At 33.5% G+C, this 21,207-nt stretch overlaps 1 protein-coding gene across 5 annotated transcripts in view; it reads left to right on the top strand.

The window, feature by feature from the left end:
* The window catches only part of GLS (glutaminase), an 81,525-nt gene that overhangs the window by 26,093 nt on the left and 34,225 nt on the right, over positions 1–21,207 (top strand). For all 5 annotated transcript variants that reach the window (XM_040642754.1, XM_040642737.1, XM_040642733.1 and 2 more), the window contains 7 exons: positions 326–489; positions 5,782–5,840; positions 13,705–13,737; positions 13,823–13,881; positions 17,329–17,395; positions 17,940–17,990; positions 20,451–20,627. In XM_040642754.1, coding sequence (XP_040498688.1) covers positions 326–489; positions 5,782–5,840; positions 13,705–13,737; positions 13,823–13,881; positions 17,329–17,395; positions 17,940–17,990; positions 20,451–20,627 — 610 coding nt within the window. The remainder of the gene's footprint in view (positions 1–325; positions 490–5,781; positions 5,841–13,704; positions 13,738–13,822; positions 13,882–17,328; positions 17,396–17,939; positions 17,991–20,450; positions 20,628–21,207) is intronic.

Genomic DNA, 21,207 nt, shown 5'->3' with positions numbered 1-21,207 from the left:
ACTAAAAGGGCTAGTTCAATTTATATGCTTGAATACAGGTAGGAGTAAAGAGGGCCATACCCTCTGGGCCTGAGAGGAAAATTATTACATTACTTATTTATTATCTAATTCTGAATCATATTATTACCTGTGTACTTTTAAGTTTTTGTCTTTTTCGTAGTATTCTTCTTAAAACTTAACATTTATTCTTTAATATCCAAGTAAACCTGTGGTTGGATTATGGGAGAACCTTTGTAAATTAGAATTAACATGTAAAAATAACTCCAATTATTCAGACATTTTTTCCAGTTGATTTTAATTATTTTTTAAATCTGCTTTTAAATAGGCATTCTATTGGAGATACCAAAGTTCCATTTTGTCTTCAGTCCTGTGTAAAACCTTTGAAATATGCCATTGCTGTTAATGATCTTGGAACAGAATATGTGCATCGATATGTTGGGAAAGAGCCAAGTGGATTAAGATTCAACAAACTGTTTTTAAATGAAGATGGTAAGAATTACATAAAAGTTAGAAAAAGAGATATGTCATTTTTCTATTTAAATCTAAGAAATTGGGACACCTCAGTGGCTCAGTCGGTTGAGTGTCTGCCTTCAGCTCAGGTCATGATTCTGGGGCCCTGGGCTCGAGTCCCACATCAGGCTCCTTGCTCAGCGGGGAGCCTGCTTCTCCCTCTGCCTATCACTTCCCCTGCTTGTGCTCTCTCTCTCTCTCTGAACAATCAATCAAAGAAGTATTTTTTAATTTTTTTGAAGAAAATTAAAAACATTCATACTTTTTTTTCATTTCTCATGGAATTTCTGTTAAATAATAGACATAGTTTGTTTAATCACCTACTTTAAAAATATCATTTTTTAGGCCTCTCATACCATTGGAAAATGGAATAAGATGGGGCAGGGAATAAGATTTTCATTTCACTTCCTAACCACGTATAGGAGAATATCTTGTAGTAAAATCTCACAGTGTCTGGGATTTGCTGTAAAATAATTCAGTGAGTATAGCTGGGAGTGCTGGGTGTGATTATTACTGTATGCTAGTAATTATCGAGGCTAACTTAGATGGCCACATGGGTGTTTATTCTTTCTACTTTTGTATTTTATATATATTTGAAAACTCCAGGATAACAAGTTTTTATGGTGGCTGTGGTTGAAATAATGAATATTTTTGCTTTTTCTCTTTCATAACCTTTAATATTTGAAAGAAACATCTTGCATTAAATTGTTGAATAATAAACAAGTCTTACTACTTAATAGGAATTCAAAAGCAAAGGGGGAGGACAAAAGTAGTACTTTCGATCTGATAGAGGTTTTATTTTATTTATTTATTTATTTTTGAAGATTTTGTTTACTGAGAGAGAGAGGGAGAACATGAGCTGGGGCAGGGGGAGGGGCAGAGGTAGAGGGAGAAGCAGACTCTCCCCGCTAAGCAGGGAGCCCAATGCAGCACTCCATCCTAGGACCTGAGATCATGATCTGAGCTAAAGGCAGATGCTTAACCAACTGAGCCACTGAGGCACCCCTGATAGAAGTGTTTTTTCGTTTGTTTGTTTTCTGATAGAGGATTTAAATCCAAACATCAACCTAGGGGTGCCTGGGTGGCTCAGCCGTTAAGCGTCTGCTTTAGGCTCAGGTCATGATCCCAGGGTCCTGGGATCGAGCCCCACATCGGGCTCCCTACTCAGTGGGAAGCCTGCTTCTCCCTCTCACTCTCCCCTTGCTTGTGTTCCTTCTCTTGCTATCTCTCTCTGTCAAATAAATAAAATCTTTAAATAAACATCAACCAATGTATTGGTTTCTATATTTCAGTCTTTCCGACATATGCTATGTTCCTCATTTTGTGATGAGTTAAAATAGAATCAAAGAAAGAGTGAAGGAATTTAGTGGTTGCAATAATGGTTGTGAGAAATATACTTTTGCATTTTTTGTTTGTGCTGGATAAAAAATGAAATGTTGGGGCGCCTGGGTGGCTCAGTCGTTAAGCATCTGCCTTAGGCTCAGGGTGTGATCCCAGGGTCCTGGGATCGAGCCCCACATCAGGCTCCTCTGCTGGGAGCCTGCTTCTTCCTCTCCCACTCCCCTGCTGTGTTCCCCCTCTCACTGGCTGTCTCTCTCTCTCTGTCAAATAAATAAATAATCTAAACAAAAAAATGAAATGTGCCTTATACTTATTATTGTTTTATTTTTTTTAATGAAGTTATAAGAATGGTATTTTCTTGGGGCACCTGGGTGTGGCTCAGTCAGTTAAGCGTCCGACTCAATTTTGGTTCAAGTCATGCTCTCAGGGTCCTGGATTGAGCCCCTCTTGGGGCTCCAAGCTCACCAGGGAATCTGTTTGAGATTCTCTCTCTGCTTGTCCCTCTGCACCCCCCCACTACGCTCTCTCTTTTTCTCTAAAATAAATAAATAAATCTTAAAAAAAAAATGGTATTTTCTTGTGCTTCTCTGTTTTGAGAGCAATTGTATTTTCTTACATATTTTACCATAATCTTTCTGTCCTGAAGCTGCATTTGATTTTATGGACATTTTCATAAACTAACAATTTCAACAAGGACATCATATGCAGAAGGACCTTATTTATTAAACCCATTGATATCCAGATTTAATATGGAAATAATATTTTCTATCAAAATTGAACATTTTACAAGAAAAATTAATATTTTCCTATGTAAGTCAAAATGGAGTAATCTAGATGGTTCTGGTGAATTGTGATTGATTATGAGAGAGGTATTTAAAAAATAGAAATGAATACAGGAATTCAAATGTGAAGAAATATTTGAGAAACAAAAATAAAATGGGCATGGAGTAAATGAACTTAACATTACAAGTAATACATTTTTTTTGCTCTGTAGAAATTATATTTTACTGACACAGTAGTCTATAAGAAAAAAATCATAAGAACTCAGAATTTAGCACTGGTTTATGATAACTGAAATATGAAGTTCAACAAGAGGTTTTACCTTGATATTCTTTGACTTTTTCCAAACCAGTCCCCCCACCTGAGCTAATACTGGGAGCTTAGGAGTAATGGGAAAATGAAAGCCTCACTGTACCACTCCTTCCCAAGTTCTGCATAGATTCTGTGCTCTAAAGTTTTGGTTTTAAACTAGCCCCAGATAAAAACAATTTATAGGTCTTCTTCATATTTAAAACTTCAAGGGTAGACTTACGGTGAAACTATACGCTTTGTGTATGTGCATGTGTCTGTGCATCTAGCATTACAAAATTTAAAAAAATAAATATTTATATTCTCCTACCTTTATAAGACTGTGGTAAGTTAAGATTAATATGAATATAATAGATAAAGAAATTACAGTGCTCTTTTAATGTCGGTAGTTTTACAGTGCTTTTACAGCATAAAAACATTTTAATCCTGTGGTGGAGAGTTGGCCTGACACTTTCTGTAATTATAGATGAGGAAATAAGTTATTTGATGGAGATATCAATTTTGGAAACAACCGTCTTCTAGTGCAGTCTTTTTCTACCTTACAGTAGAAATTAGATTAATTAACAAATACTTACATAGCCTTCTTCCCCTCTATTGTTAACAGGTGTGGAGGGTAAATGGATCTTGGTTCTTCGAGTAACTTATCTAGCTAATACTAAAGGATATGGGAAACAATTATGTGTATCTAATACATGGAGAAGAAATACAAACTCTTATCTTACAAGTGTGTAATTGACAGAAGCCAAAATATGTATGTTCGTTTATATTGTGAAGGATTTGAGAAAGACAGGCATTGAATTAATTTACATGAGGAAAACGACTGAATTGTATATAGAAAGAGCAAAGTTTGGGTGGTTGGGTAAATGGGTACTGCAGGATTAAACTCTATATAGAATATACTTTTTTATATAGCCCTTTAAAATTCCAGTATAATACTTAAAATATAAATATATTACTCTGAAATTAATGTTTTTAGTTCTTTAGTGTATGCATTATTAACTTTGACTTAGCTTCAGTTATGAACCACATCTTTGGAAGGTTTGAGAAGCTTTTGCTAGTATAATATGGAAGAACTTTCTTCATGTTTTGTTCCTTTGGAAAGAATAAATACATGCTAAAATTAAACAGTTTTGTGCATTCTAGTTAAAAGTACCCATAAATTTCAGATGTTGCCCATGTTCATTTTGTCATTATACCAAGCTAATGTATGTCATTACTTCAGATGGTATCTTTTATTAATTAGCTTAAGTGTTGTTTCTGCTGTCATGAGTATTTTTTAATTAAGAATTCTAAATGGAACTTTTCAATCCTCCCTTCCTACGTACAGTGGAGCAGGAAGCAAGTAGATTTTACAGTCATAGTTTTTAGACCGAGGTGTTAGACTGCAGTAATGCTGGTGTTATAATATCTGGTCTATTTCCAAACATTGAGGTGTCTGGCTTTTGAGCCAAAGGCAGAGAGAGCAGTTGCTTACATCTGAAAATTGCACTGTCATGCCATAAAATGCTTTCTTGTTCTTTGAAAGATCTTGAATGCAGCTGATGTGGTATTTGCAGAATATTTATGATTTAGAAAATATTAAATGCACACATTTTGTGGTACCATTTGGAATATACACATTAGCTGCCTCCTAAAGGCCCTAGAGCCTAAACATGATAATGTCAAAAAACCGTGAAAGGGGGGCGCCTGGGTGGCACAGCGGTTAAGCGTCTGCCTTCGGCTCAGGGCGTGATCCCGGCGTTATGGGATCGAGTCCCACATCAGGCTCCTCCGCTATGAGCCTTCTTCTTCCTCTCCCACTCCCCCTGCTTGTGTTCCCTCTCTCGCTGGCTGTCTCTATCTCTGTCGAATAAATAAATAAAATCTTAAAAAAAAAAAAAAAAACCATGAAAGGGCAGATGCATAAACATCTACACAAATACAAATATAAACTAATTTAGCACAGCTTGATTTCTGTATTGTTTTTCAAATAAATACATCTTTATTGTCAGAAAATATACGAAGAATACAGAATATAATTTAAATCCTCTGTAGCACTTTTATCATAGGTATATCCCTTTATAGTGTTTGTGTTTTCTTTTTCTGTATATATATGTGTATATTCATAAAAACAAAAACAAAGCACTTTTTTTTTTTTTTAAGATTTTACTTATTTGACAGAGCACAAGCAGGCAGAGCAAGGGTAGGCAGAGGGAGAAGAAGCAGACTTCCTGCTGAGCAGGGAGCGAGGTAGGGCTTGATCCCAGGACCCCATGATCATGACCTGAGCCCAAGGCAGACGCTTAACCGACTGAGCCACCCAGGTGCCCCCAAAATAAAGCACTTTAAAAAGCATGAGTGGTTTCATACTAGATGTGCTTTTTTCAAGGTTATTTTTTAATAGTAATATTATTTGAGTGCATAAGGGTGTGCCATGTACATTTAAGCATGTTGTGTGTTTTAATTCATTCAAGCATTATGACTCATGGAGGTGTTGTGCTTTTTATTACTCCCAATATACAGTGGGAAAATTGAGGCACAGTCAAGTTCAGTTACTTGCCCAAGGTCAAATAGCTAGTAAATAGTAGAGTTAGAAAATTTCAATGTATTTTTATACTACTATTTACTGTCTTTCAATACATGAATCTTTCTCTTCCCATATAATTATTATAGAAGTATATTATTGGTTTGATAAATAAATGACTTAAATGTATTATTTCACACTCTCTTCCCCCTCCAAACAAAGAACTGTAACAATATCTTATATAAAGAAAATAGATATATGTTCACGGGAAATACCTATACATCATGGAAAATGATATCAAGTATTTGAAATAATGCTCTCGTTTTTATATTTTACAGATAAGCCACATAATCCTATGGTAAATGCTGGAGCAATTGTCGTGACTTCATTAATAAAGGTAAAATGTTGACAATTCCTTTTAACCTAGTAAGTTTTTAAAAATAACTAAGGCATAAAGATGAATCTTGGATTATTTACGTAGAATTATGAAAAGCTTTGGTGTTAAAAAAATTAATCTTCTGGTATAAAGCTAAAATTCTTATTTATTTAAAAATAAATAATGTAATTTCAAGGACGAATTTAAAAACAGATGACTCATTGTAAGAGTTACTCAGTTACTCTTGACCTGAAGATCTGGCAAAAATTCAAAAAGAAGTCTCTGCTGAACAATAGGCACAGAGGTTTTTCTTCCTAAAGTTTTGATATTTTTTTCTTCCCTTTCCTTTTGGCTCTTCAAAAATGAACAGATGTAAACACTGTTAAAAGCATTTTACTGTTAACTGTTTGTCATCAGCATATGTAGGAACAAATGTTCTGGTACTTTGTGTTAAGACAAAGTACGTTTAACCCTTGAATATTCTCAAGTCCCTTCTACTCTCAGGAGCTACATTCACGATTTTCATTTGAACTTCTTTCATTTGTTTTGCTTACTATCATAGCTAAAATAAGTAAGACTTATTCCAATTATTAAGTTATATTATTTTTCTTATGCTTTGTTTTACATTGTATGTTTTGATTGTTTTAGTGTCTGGTTTGCCTTAATAATTGGAAGCTCTAATGTTGTTTGGAATAAGTATTTGAAAATGATTTGAGTGTGTGATACTGTTTAGATTTTTAATTTCTAATTATAAATTTCATTTATAGTCAAATAAATTTTATTTATGTTTGGAACATTTATATACTTTCTTCAGTAAATCTGTGCTTATCTTTTCCAAGCATAAAAAACATAGCTATATGGCTTTGTAGATGCATTAGTGAGGATGGGATACCCTGGTTACACAAAGAATGTTTGGATATAAATTATGCCTTTGGCCCAATTAATAAAAATTTACCTAATTTGTATACTAGAAATCCTTTTTCATGAATTTTTCATGTTCATGAGAAAAGCCTTTAAAATAGAAGACTATTATCATAAGAATTATATATGTTTAGTTGTTATTTTAGGGCATATACTTTGTAAGCATTGGCCCACTTAATCCTTGTAACTCTAGTGAGGTAGGTATTATAGCCAAGTGTTATTCTTTAATGTAACTAATTTTAATAGACAATGGAAGTTTTTATTTTGCCCATTAAAACATCTAGCTATTCATGACTGTTTTACCTAAGATAAAAGTTGTCAGGTTGAGGTGAAAGAATATTGGTTTATTGTAGAAAATTACAATACAAATCCGTGTTAGGCACAGTTCTTCATTCAAGTAGCTTGCTTACCTTGTAGTGTGAGGTGGACACAGTATAAATGGGTGGACACAGTATAAATGGGTCCTTACAGTGAAATTCAGTAAGCACTGCGATGAGAGAAAAATCTCATTAATAATTGTTTAGATTTGAACAAGTACCAAATTAGAGGTAAGGAAAGTTAAAATAATACAACCTATGTATTAGTGCTTGATGAGAAAACCACTAGAATGGTTCCAAACCTTTTTTGGGTCTTCCCAGAAAAATGTTCACATACAATGATTTTATATAAACTTTAAGGAGTTTACAGACACCCTTTGAAGCTGATCTGTGAATCCAAGTTGAAGAACTCTTATATTGAAGAAAGAGTAACATAGCACACCAATAGTATTTTCAGGAAAGGGCATATGTAAATGATTAGAAGACGCCTTCCTTAACTGCATGCAATTAAACATCTTTTGTTTAATGATTCATGGGTTTCATATACTATGCTGAAATGCTGCATGTGAGAAATGCATGTCTGGTCATATCACACCATCACTTCATCAGTTTCACTTCTCATGTTCAGTCATGAGCCATAAAAGTCACATTGAGCCCCATTAGTATGAAACAGTGAAAAAAACACATATACACAACATAAGTGTGGTTCAGTGTCCAACAGTGCAAGAATTTAACCGAGTCATCTTGTATTTATAAATTTGATCAGTGATTTTAAATATATAAACATTTTAAATTTACTGGCAAAGTTGAAAATGAGGCTTTGGGGTACAGTTCATATTTAAGGTCACTTTCTTGCAATTTTTGTTTTGTTTTTAGAAGTGTTTCACAAGTTTCTTTTTCTTTAATGAAGTTCATCTAAGTCTCGGAGGGGTAAGCGTCATCTCCCTCTGTAAAACTACTGCCCCAGAATGTAATACTTCCTTTAGACTGTTGTGTTTTTTTTTTAAAGAATTCAGAACTCCTCTAAAAATCTGTATGTGATCTGTGAAGATTTTATGATCACATATTTATGAATTGGTAATTGAAACTGAGGTAGCAAAACCATAGCTGGAAGGGTCTTCAAGTCCAGCCTTCTTACATTATATAGATGCTGCGAGGAAACTGAGACTAGATAGGGACTGACAGCAGTAGAGTCGGGCTTGAGCTATCTGATTTGTTTGCTCTTCATTAGAATTCACTCTGCCATATAAAATGTAGGTGTTTGCTGTTTCTCTTGATGACATCTTTGTCCTTACCTAGCATGGTTATATTGTCCCAAATGCAGAAATTTTATTTTCTTAATTTTAACTTGTACAAAAGATAACAATTTATTGGCTTTAAAGTCACATCTAATTTTTAGTGGGTGTGATGTGATCATTCTTTGGACGTTAGTCAGTACCTGCTATCTGTAAGGAACTAACCCTTTTCTCAAGGAGCTTGCATTTGAGTACCCAAAGCGTGGATATTTTACCATGGCTACTAGATATGAATTTTGTTTTTTAGCTCTTTTAGTTGATAACCTTAAAGCTATTTTTTCTTTCAAACTTCAGCTTTATTTGGTGCTATTAAAACATTCTCCTCATGTTAGTCTTCTCCCACCCTGCCCCCAAAATTAAGTAGAGTCTTTAGTAAGACTCTTTATTTCTTAATTTTGTAGTATTGATATTTTTTCCTTGTAGGATTGGAGATGGTCCTCAGGAAATGGGGGAAGAGGCAGAGCAAATGTTCAAAAGGATTAGCAGATTGTGGAAAAAAGGAGGATTTGGACAGAAGGAACCTGTTGCATAAATTCTTAACTACTAAACTTATAGGAAAACTCCAATATTTAAAATTTTAAACAAAGCTTATATAGGTAAATACCTTCAAAAAAAACCAAATGTCATTTTGTACTTAAAGTGCACACAATTTAAAAAACTATAAAATTAATATCCTTTCTTTTTCATTGTGGTAAATACTAAGTTTAAAGGAATACTTTTTGATGCAGTTTGTTTTATCTGATGATGATAATATGATTGCTTGATTTAAAAGGAAGAGTAAAAATAAATTTGAAAGGAGCACTGTTAACTCTGGGATAGCGGTATATGTATGTAATATTTTTCTTTGCAGTGGTAAAAACTTCACCTAGTTTTAGTTTAAAAGTTAAGATCTTTGGATAATTTGAGGGTTAGGGTGGGAAAATGAGGACTACATATTTCAAGATAATTGCCATACTTTTGCTTTTTTATTTTAAAGGTAAAGAGTAAGTTACATTGTCTTCTGTGTTTATGTCTCTCTTTATTGTAGTGGTATTTTCCAGTTTTTGTCATTTGAAGAAGCCCGATTTTTTTTTTTAATCAGAAGTATTTTTAAATTTAAAAGATCAGATTTTTTTTCTTTTTAAAAGACAAGTCAGTCATACTCCATGAAAATAAGATGAAACTAGTATGTATGTAGTGCCCAGTTTGGTTATGTTAGCAGCAACCTGTTGGATGTGCCTGTGAGCCACAATTTTAAGGTGGTTTGTGGCTCTGGGGAGCACTGAATGATGCTTTGGATTTGGGATTTTTATTGTATTATTGTTTTATTCACTCCATGTTTATATCAGTTGAATTGTTGGAGGTTTTTTAATGAAAGGCGGATAATTTATTGCCAACAGAACTTTTCTCTTTGTGTTTAGGGCTAATCTAAATAATACTAGGTTTAGAACATTATTTTTTACCTGTAATATCTATTTTAAGTCCTCCAAGTATTATTTAGCTTTAAAGCATTTTCTGTGGCAAGGTTAAACTAAGAGTATTTTATAAAATCATTTTCAGTTACTTCTTTTTGCCTTTTTTATGCCTCTTTCCTCAGTGATCTCTAATTTTCAATTGGCTTTACACCTCCATACTTTATGAATGGAATCAAGTGATTTACTTATAAAATAACTGATTAATGCATGGACTTTAAATGAATCATTTTTATATTAAATTTATTAGCTTATGTCCCTGTTAACAGTAATATTTTCACCTATGTTTTAATGTATAATACATAATTGAGTTCAAGAGTATGTTGTAAAAACAGGCAATAAAACACTCCAACATAGTTATATTAATTCTTTTAATAGTCAGTGTTTAAAACTCTGTACCTGTTTATCACATTTTCATTCATAAAGTTTTCTTCAATTAAATGGAAATTTTTTAACTTAGTGTAGGTATGTTTACAGAGAAATTAATTTGTATACTTATCTAGTCTCTAGATCTGATTAATACCCTTTTCAAACAAAACATGGTTTGCTTTTTAAAAGTAATTTAATCTCCGGCATCCTGTAAGTCTTCTTTAACATACGAAAATCCCTCTAGAAACTTCCTTTATCTCCACTCCCCCACAACTTAAATGTATACAACAATCACAGTGCAGCTCATTCTGCCCATGGGTCCTGTCCCCTTCCTTTACACTTTTTCACACACGCCCCCCCCCCAAAAAAAACTATAAAATTAAGTTTGGTGAATGGATTTGGCAAATATTTTTTCCAATTTATTTTTTTAAGTTTTCCTACTGTACTTACTATGTATCACTGTAACTTTTTCTAAAATTAAAATAACATACCTAATAATGTTTGTACAGTGACTTAAAACTGGGATAAACATATCCCTGGTTATGGGAAATTTTTTTCCAAGAGATAAAGGGACATTAATAGTTTTAAGACTATCAGTTTCCAAATCTCAGTTTTTCTTAAAATTAGTCTGCCTTTGGTCCAGATTTCTCCCCATTTTTCATAAGAAGGCACACTTCTCATGTTTCCCAAATTTTATATGGTGCACTGCTTCAGGTTGTAAAAACCAGTTGGGCACCAACAAAAAAGAATATTTTGAAATATTAGAATCAGTGGTATTGAGGATATGAATCATTGTAAAGAGTGGGAACAGCCCTCTCTCTACTAGGTTGTTTCTAGGTCTTTGGTTTCAACAAAATGGACAGAGGATCTAATCAAGTTGTTAGTAAGAAGAGCATTAAGTATAATTTTTAAGGATGGATTACTGTGTGACTTGTATACGTAAAGAACTGAGTGGTATTGTTATAACAAAACCTTTTCTATTTCTATCTGCTTCTGTTGTCAGCAAGATTTCTCAACTCATACATGTGTAAAAATTTTAAATAGGAAGAGATTTAATTTCCTTATTCTAGCAGTAGAAAATATCCACCTATACATGAACTAATTAAAAATCAATTACTACTTCAAAGAGAAAAGACTATTCTAAAGTAACAGTTGTAAATTATTATTAACAAACATTTTTTTTCTTTAACTTTTTATGAAAAATTTCAAACATATACAAAATAAACGTGATAGTGTAACTATCCCCCATGTACCCATTCCTGGCTTCTGATTTTCATAACATCTCTTCACCCCTCTGCACCCTACTATTAGATAATGATGATGGACTTTTTTTTTACAGTTTACATTTTTGCTTTTGGGGGATTTACTCTAGTTTATTTTGTATGTGTATGTGTGCTTTTTTGCTCACATCTTTGCAAATAAACTTTATACAGTTATTTTTTTAGAAATTAAAATAACATTTTGTATTGATTATTAGAGCCCATATATCCCTGGGGTACACGGATTCTTCCCAAGAGATACAGGGGCAAATGTATTTTATTGACTTAAGTTAAATACTATTTTCAGGGTAGAAAGTAAGAACAAACATTAATCAAGTGCTTTTACATTTAAATGGGGAAGTTTTGGGGAGAGACTTTCTTGGGTCAACAAAAATTAGTGAGATACTTTATTTTGCTTGTTTATATAATCTGCCTAGGACATTTCAAGTAGCTTATCCAAAATGTTATGTAATGATTGACATTGGTAAATATCAGTTGTTTTTTAAAAGCAGCATAGAAGCAAAACTCAATTGTGCTTTAATTTAGTAACCTGCAGAGTAGACCAAGCATGTGACCATAGTCTAGAGTTGAAAGGTTTTTTTTTTTCTTTTTATTAAACATGACAGCTAAATAAAGAAAATTTGTATTTGTCCTGTAGGGCAACAGTTTAGGTTAGAGAATGAAAGTTCAGTATAACTTGTCTATTTTACATTGATTAATTGTATAATGGTAATTATCCATGTAACATCCCAATGCAAATGCTGACATCCTTTTCCAAAAGAGTTGTTTTTTTTTTTTTTTTGTGCTTTTTCAAAGATTAAAAAGGTTTTTGTGGTTTAAATGTTGTTACATATTTTACAGCATTAGGATCTATGGAATATTTTGACAACTGCAACAGTTCAATGAAGTTGGTAATTTCTTCTTTTAATTATTTTTCATTGAACAGCTTTGGAGTTACATTTCTACTTTTTGAATTCTGGTGTATTATAAGGAAAGAAAACTTAAAATATGTCAAAAGGCACTTTAGAAAAAATACATAGATAGTGATTACAATATGGCTGTAGCTAAATTATCCTTATCTTGTTTAAGCTTTGTTAATGCCTAATTTTGATGAAATAGTGTGTCTTTTTCAGCTACTGATTGTATATGTGATTGACATCCTTTCTTAAATAAGTTGATTTGTAAGGTTTCACAGATTATCAGCCACATCCTAGTCCACTTGTAAAGTGGAGAATGAACCTGGCTTTATTCAGTTAAATAATTCTCTGGTACAGGTTTCCCCCCTCATAATAAAATTTTAAAGTGTAATGTTTTGGAAGTTTTGAGGGTAAAGTTAAGAAATTTGTTCTTAAATTTTTAGTTGTCAAATTATTTTAAACCTGTTTTAAAAATTAGAGATGTATTGTTTCTGTTGGGTGCACATCACCAATTAATACGTTTGATTTCAGATCTACATCTTACTGATTTGTAAACTTCGCCGAGGTAAAATGAAACCATTTGGCTACTTGAACTGATCTACGTTACATAGGTTTTTCCTATTGACATTTGCAGTAGCTAACATATCAGAAATAGGAGTGATGAAACAATACATCTTCCATGCTCTGAATTGGCATAATGCTAAATTCAAATGTAGCTAATTTTTTAGAGACTATGGAATATATATTTTTTTAGTTCAAGTATTGTTAAAACAAGTGAGATGTTAAAGGTAGAGCTTTCTTTACACTAGCAAAATGTATTCAGAATGTTTGCATATACTAGAATTATAAAAGATTAGTTAGTTTTGCAACATAACTCATTTTTCTAACTCTAATACTGGTTTAAGGTTATTTTAAAAATATAAGTAGATTGTTCTTAATTGGAAACCATAATTTATAAATACTCAATTCTTTTCTAAGGGTGAAACTTTATTTTAAGTTTTTTTTAAAATATGAAATTAAATAACATGTTCTAGAATATTATGTGTTGTCACGAAAGATAAGGGGACTTGGGGTAACTAAAATTCTGTAACTTTGGGTTGGGTAAAGATATACTTAAAATAAAGCATTCCCTTTGTAATTCAGATCCATTCTCAACATATTGGTGTTAATAAAAGAACATGTAAAAAGTTTATGTAAATATTAAATTATTTTAGAGTATTTCCTAGTCTTAAAAGTACTAATGCACAGTATATTAATTATAATGATAGCAGTTTGAAATTTTGATATTATATTCACTTAAAACTTAACTGTGGGGTGATGTCTGTATTAACATATTTATGTCTCATTTCTTTGCAGCAAGGAGTGAATAATGCTGAAAAATTTGACTATGTAAGTGTAATATGGAATTCAGTTTTCATGCTGTATTTGTTATATATTTGTTTTTTGACTAATGCTTTCTAATTTTGGTTTATAGGTGATGCAGTTTTTGAATAAGATGGCTGGCAATGAATATGTTGGATTCAGTAATGCAACGTGAGTCTGATTTATGACTTAAGTTTTTTATAATAGGCCAGGCCTCTTTAAATTAACAAAAATAACTAGATTATAGAAGTCTATTTTAAATACTGTCTTGTCCCTGCTCCCTTCCTCCCTCTCCCCCCCCCTTTATTATAATACGCAGTGTACTTAGAATTAATCTGTTTTCTCTTGTTGGTGCTAGGGCTTATTTCAGTGAATAAATACATGCTTTGAACAGTTTTAATAAACTTCTTGTGGGTAATTACAGAGTTAGAAGGGAACCCAACTTTTCTTTAAATTACTGGTAGGGACGCCCGGGTGGCCAGTCGCTAAGCATCTGCCTTTAGCTCAGGTCATGATCCCAAGGTCCTAGGATTGGGTCCCGCATCAGGCTCCTTGCTCAGTAGGGAGACTGCTTCTCCCTCTGCTTGCCACTCCCCCTGCTTGTGTGCTCCCCTCCCCCCCGACAAACAAATAAATTTTTTTTTAAATTACTGATTTCTTTTTATTCAGTTATTCAGTTTTCTCTTTGCCTGTAATACATGTTTTACCTCTCTCTCTCTTTTTTTTTTTTTTTTTTTTTTTAGATTTTATTTATTTGTTATTTTGAGAGAGCTAGAGAGCGTGTGTGAGCTGGGGTGGGGGGCGGGGAGCAGAGGGAGAGGGACAAGCTGACTCTGGGCTGAATGAGGAGCCTGTTGCGTGGCACAATCCCAGGACCCTGCTGGGGTCAGATCATGACCTGAGCAGAAACTAAGAGCCGGACGCTTAACTGCCTGAGACAGCCAGGTGCCCCATCTTACCTCTCTTAATTTTTCTGCCTGGTTAACTTGACTTTCACCCAATTTTTTATTTTGAAATTTGCCAGTCTACAGAAAAGTTGAAAGAATAAACAATGAATATCTGGGTATCTTTCACCTATGTTTTCTGATTAATATTTTGTCTCATTTGCTTTTCCTCAATCTCTTTCTTTAAATGAGGCATTTAAAAACGTGTATCTCTCTATATATGTACAAACATGTAAATATACATGTATATGATTGGATTTTTTTTTTCTGAACTAATAGAAATAAAGTTATAGATCTCACATTTCACCCTTAAATAACTCAACATGTATATTCTAAGAATAAGGACATTCTCCTATATAACCACAATACCATCAACGTATTTAAGATCATTAACATTAATTTAAAAGTATTAATATGTAAATGTCCCTAATTGTCCCCTAAATGCCTATTACGGCCATTTGCCCCCAGGAATTAATCAAGGTTCATGCAATACATTTATGTCTCTTTTGCTTTATTAAAATAGAAGAGTCCCCCTGCCCCCTACACCCTTGCTTAATAAAATTTTATTAAATGGCTTTCTTTGAGGAGTGCCAATCATTTGTTTTACAAAGCAGGAATTAACTAACTTTCTCTATGAAGGACCAGATAGTAAATATTTCAGACTTGTGGGCCATATAGACTCTGTGGCAACTACTCATTTCTACTATTTTAGTAGGAAAGCAGACATAGACAATATGAGGTGGTGTTCCAAGAAACTTTATTTATAAAAACAGGCAGCAGGCTGCGTCTGGCCCATGGCCTATAGTGGATATTCTCCATTTTGAATAGGTCTGGTTGTTTCCTGTGGTTAGATAAAGCTGAAACAGTTTTGGCATGACTACTAACTAGGTGATACTTTGTACTACATATTTCAGGAGGCAAAAATTTTCAGGTTGTCTGCTGTACCAACTTTATTCATCAGCCAAAGTATCTTTTTCCAGGAAGTTTTTCATGAATCTTATCTCACCTCTCTTCTGTGGTCTCATATTACCATATTTAATTGAGCTTACTCTGTGTCTCTCTGCCCCATCACTGCTATTAGTTCTGATCTCCTTTAGATCTGGATAGAGTATCTTCTAATTCATTTTTGTATTCCTGTTACCTGGCAGATAATAGGCACTTGATAGTGTTTGTTGGACAGAGCTATATGCTAGGCATTGTGATAATTGCTGAGTAGTTAGTACACTATGCTGATTCTTTTTAAAGGTATGGCAAGTTGACAAGTTTATTTTCAAGAGTTTTTCCACATTCAGCATTGCTTTTCTGACCTTAGAAACATTAAAATGTATAGTTAGGGGGGACTGCCACCCCCCAGTCCATGATCGATAATGCAAAGTGTGTCACCCACAATTCTTCTTTTGTCAGCAGCCTTCTGGACACTTGTAGGTTGATTTCTCAAATGTACTGCAAATTAAATCTGTTAAATTAAAACTCATTCTCTTTCTTCTCAAACTGCTCTTTGCTCCAGGGTTCCCATTAGTTGATATCACTATCCTTTCAGTAGACTGCACTAGAAATCTAGACTTTTGTACCAGACTTCAATCTCTTTCCCGTCAGGTTGGAAAATTTGCTGAACTGCTCTCATGTTTGATCATACCTCTCCTTCCATTCTTATCACCACTACCGAAGTTCAGGCTTTCGGTGGCTCTTTTTACTCTGGTCTCCTAGTAACCTCAGTCATCCTTTCTTTTTCCCCTTTCCCAAATTGATGTCATACTTATCCTTCTAAAATGTAGATCTGGGGGCGCCTGGGTGGCACAGTCGTTAAGCAGCTGCCTTCGGCTCAGGGCGTGATCCGGGCGTTATGGGATCGAGCCCCACATCAGGCTCCTCTGCTGTGAGCCTTCTTCCACTCCCACTCCCCCTGCTTGTGTTCCCTCACTTGCTGGCTGTCTCTATCTCTGTCAAATAAATAAATAAAATCTTGAAAAAAAAATAAAATGTAGATCTGAAAAGGTAATTTGATTGAAAGCCTTTAAGCTTTCATTTTGTTGGCAGTCAGGAGCCATTTTTAGCATTGATCAGTCTTGTTAATGTGGTCCTAGTCTCCTTTGTTAGTTTGATGTTTCTTCACTCTTCTCCATGAACCCTGTTTTCCAGATACATCAGAATATGTGCCATTCTTCAGTGAAGTTCTAGCTTTTATATTTTTTAACTTTGTGCTACATGGAATTTGCCACTGCCTAGGCTTCCCCCTGAAATCTGTTAATCCAACAAATGCTGAAAGGCCCATTTCATGTGTTCCTCTCTCAGTGAAATTTCCATAATCAAGTTGGAATTGATTATTATATTTTCGGAGGATCCAAAAGATTCTGCAACTTTTTAGTATATTTTTTAATGGTGGAATATTTGATAATTTTAAAATTATCTTTACTCACAAAATATGAAGATTAGAAAGGGCCTAGCTCATTTCAGTCCTTTTACAGCAGAGGAAGTTAAAGCTAAAAGAATTGTCACTTAAATGACTTCCCCAAGACACATAGCTAGCGTATTGACAGAACTGGGACTGGAACCTAGCAGTCTTAACTCTTAGGTCAGTGTTCTTTATACTATACTTTGCTATACAAATTAAACTACAGAACAATCATACTCTGACAGAAAATAAGTAAATAGAGCAATTTTCTTTTCTTCCTAGGTTTCAGTCTGAAAGAGAAAGTGGAGATCGAAATTTTGCAATAGGATATTACCTAAAAGAAAAAAAGGTTTTTGAATTTTTGTTTCTATTTCAAATTATTTTATTTAATAAAATACATTAATATGTATGCTAAGATCTCAGCAATAGCTTTTAAGCAACTACCTATTATTTAAGGTGCAGGAATTTTTGCAAAACACTCTTGAGTTAATGGTATCAAAATGTTAATATTTTTAAATCTGTTTAATATCTGGCAGTATTCAAATATTTGACTAGTTATATTAATGCAAGTTTTGCTTAAGGATTAGCCCATTTTTCCAAAAGTATAATGCCAGACTATTGTTGATTACATTTGATTTTTAAATTTTAAGGGGTGGTCCAGTAATTTAGTTCAAGAATTATGAATCAATTTATCATTGTGAAACTAGTATTTAGAAATCTGTATGTGATGTAGTTTTACTTTATTGTTCTCCATTATTTTATGTTTATACTGTTTATAGGTTATGTGCTATTTTCTCAAGATGAAACATTTGTGTACATTTTAAATGTAATCTTTATGTGTCATTTACTTATGTGCATATATTCTTGTTTTTACCGCCTTTCTGTTTTTTCAGTGTTTTCCAGAAGGCACAGACATGGTTGGTATATTAGATTTCTATTTCCAGGTAATTTACTTTAACTCTATGAATTGTATATATAAATGGGTATGTCACATTATGCAGAATATAAATGTCTGTGAAATCATGGCTCCAGGTTAAGATAAAATACATTTACCATTGACCTTCCAAAAAAAGCCTTCATGAAAGATAATTTCATGTCTTTTTCTCCTAAGATGTCATGCCTCAGAATGTAATATGGAGTTTTTTTCTGTAAAAACATTATATTTAAGAAGTGTCAAAAATTATGTATAACTCCAGAAATTGGCTTGTCCTTATTATAAACTAAGCTGATTTCTTAGCTTTTCAATTTTGTTTGGAGGATTTATTTGTTTCTTTATCAGAGGGTTCATATTCAGCATCTTAAAGAAGCAGCTTCTCAGTTGGTTTAATTCATTTTTGCAGTGTCATATGGTGGGTTTTTTCTAAGTTAAAGTAGCTCTCCACATTCATGAGGGAGGTGGGCCACTCACATAATCTGCTGTGGTTATGGAACTCAGTTTTAAATAGCCTTCCTGGACATTGCTCTTTTCTCGCTGTGTTTTCAGTTCAATTCATTCCTATGGATTTAATACCACTGGTGCCTCTGATGGGCTATGATATCAAGCTACATAGTAACAAATTAATTATTACTGATTTCTAGTTAACCTTACATTTGTCTGTCTTTACTTTTGAAGAAGTGCTTGAATTTCAATATTGCAGTAATCTTCAAGAACATATAGGGGAGGTTGATAATGAAGTAGATTTTGATGGCAGTTTGTCACCTGCCAATGTGAAGAACTGTGAATCGAGAATCCAGAATATCAATATAAAATCAAGGTCTCATCTGGCCACTTTTTAGCCATGTGACCTAATTTCAGTTACTTAGACCTAGTTTCATTATGTGTAGCACATGCTTGCCCTAACTTTCTGCATTACCTTGAGATGATGTGTGTGAAATTCCTTTGAAGCTATAAGGTGTTATATAAAATATAGCATCATATTTACTTTTATCCAGTAGCCCTGTTTTTTTCCCTACCCATATGAATTTCTTCCATACATTAATGCTTCTTTTTCTTTGGTATACGTACTTTACTTTGGCTATTACAGCCTAGATGCTACTAATCTACTGTGAAATGTCTGCACTTCTGGGCAAAAATCAAGAGAAGACAATAGAAACACTTTTTTGGAGAAGGGCTGCATGTAGTTGAATATCCATCAGGGTATCAGGAAAGTTCTCTCAGATTGGGATTTGTCAAATTAGTAGTATATCATCTTATGACAAACAAAATTCTAATTAATACTAAGTATAAATTGGGAAATGACCATTGGAATTTAAATCCTCTTTATTTCAGGAAGACTTTCATGATTAAATATACTATAAGTCTTTGCTGTCTGGGTCAGTATAGTAAGTAGGTCTTGTAGTTTTGAAGAAATAGGGAGGAGATTTTAATATAAATAAAAGTAAAAGTCAGTCAAAAAGTGGCTCCCAGTCAGTTTCCTTATTAATGCACTGTACCTGATTAGTTTTCCTTCTTGCTGTTCCAAACCCTTTTGTGCCTCTTGTAGAATCTTGAAGTATGAGTAAGGAAGGCTTGCAAGTTGAGAACCTAGTCTTTTCCTCCTGCTCCCCCTTCTCATCCTCTTTCTCCTCTACTTCCTCCCCTACCCCCCATAGTTTTGGTTGCTGTTAAGGAAAAATAAAATGGAGCATATTTATTGTTTCAGTTTTATGGGTAAATTTGGGTTTGCTGTGATAAACTATTTCCATTATTTTGATTATATTTAAATGCAAAAATTTCAAATTATACTGTACCTGGACTTTGCCTTTTTTATTGATCATAGTTTATCCAGCACCCATAATCAATACCAAATAAATATTTGAATATTAATAAGTGGTTTAAAAGGTAGCATTTTGATTTAGGCACACAGCATATCCAGGCTAGAGCAGTCTTAGAGTTTTCTTCCCTTAATGTTTTGCATGTTACAACATAGGGATGCTAAACTTTGCTATAGTGAAATATTAGGCATTTTAGCATTTTTTTCCCTAAATTGGCAATTTCTCATGTAGATGCTGTCTGTCATACTACTGATGTATGTTGCTTTACCTTAAAAATAATATCATGGCTCCTTTTTCTTTTGATTTAAAAATAATTGTTAGTGTATCCTACAGAAAGTATTAATATTTAAACAACTTTGTATATCACTTGGGTCAGTTATAAATCTTAGTGCTTAGGGGCTGGCTTTTCCTATCCTAGTTTTGCCATTAGAAGACTAGATAACTGGGCAAATCAGGATAAGCCTTAAAGGGGCTTGAACGTTGTTCAAATTAAAATCTTTGGAATGTTATCAAGTTATATTAAAATAATCCCCTTGGAAGAAAGATTTCAGATCTGCATGAAATACCAGATAAAACAGATTTCCTTAGACGTCAACTGCAGTACAAAAAATAATGTGAACCTAAATTTTCAGAGTTTTTCTTCCTTTCAGCTATGCTCCATTGAAGTAACTTGTGAATCAGCCAGTGTAATGGCTGCAACACTGGCTAATGGTGGTTTCTGTCCAATTACTGGTGAGAGAGTACTGAGCCCTGAAGCAGTTCGAAATACACTGAGTTTGATGCATTCCTGTGGCATGTATGATTTCTCAGGGCAGTTTGCTTTCCATGTAAGTAATTGTTTAATCTTAATTTTCTATTGCACAAAACTAGCCTGGACTAGTTCTTTTAAAAATACAGTTTGAACTTTGGTTCTAAAGCTGCGCATTTTGAGAGAGAGACTTGTTTTCAAGGTTAATTTGTTACAGACTTGGCAAGGAATAGACTTAAGCAGTCTACCAGATATTCTTAAGAACTTGAAGTTTAATTTATAGAACCTCATCACTTCTACTTATAAGGCATTCCAATGTACAAGGTTAGTATAGACTTTCTCTGCTTTTTCTTGTTAATATTTAGCATTATGGTGATTACATACCTCAAGAATTCCTTAAGTTCAGAATGAGCACATAATTGTGATGTTTAGCATCTTTGGTTATTGTCATAGATATTTTAAAGCACTTAAAGTATATTTAACAAAAATATACTGCTTTAAGCTCTGTTGTGCACTTGTGAACATTTGTGTCCACTTGTGAAATGTATAGACTTTGTAACTCATTCTGCTTATCTGAAGACATAATGCCCAAAAAAGTTTTTATTGAAAATTTTAAAACGGAAAAATAGAGAAATGCATTTAATGTTACCCACTACTCA

This window comes from Ursus maritimus, unplaced genomic scaffold (genome assembly GCF_017311325.1).
Source record: "Ursus maritimus isolate PB19 unplaced genomic scaffold, ASM1731132v1 scaffold_1, whole genome shotgun sequence".
Classification (NCBI taxonomy): domain Eukaryota; kingdom Metazoa; phylum Chordata; class Mammalia; order Carnivora; family Ursidae; genus Ursus; species Ursus maritimus.
Note: the sequence above shows the minus strand (reverse complement) of the source record. Positions and strands in the feature narration are given on the sequence as shown.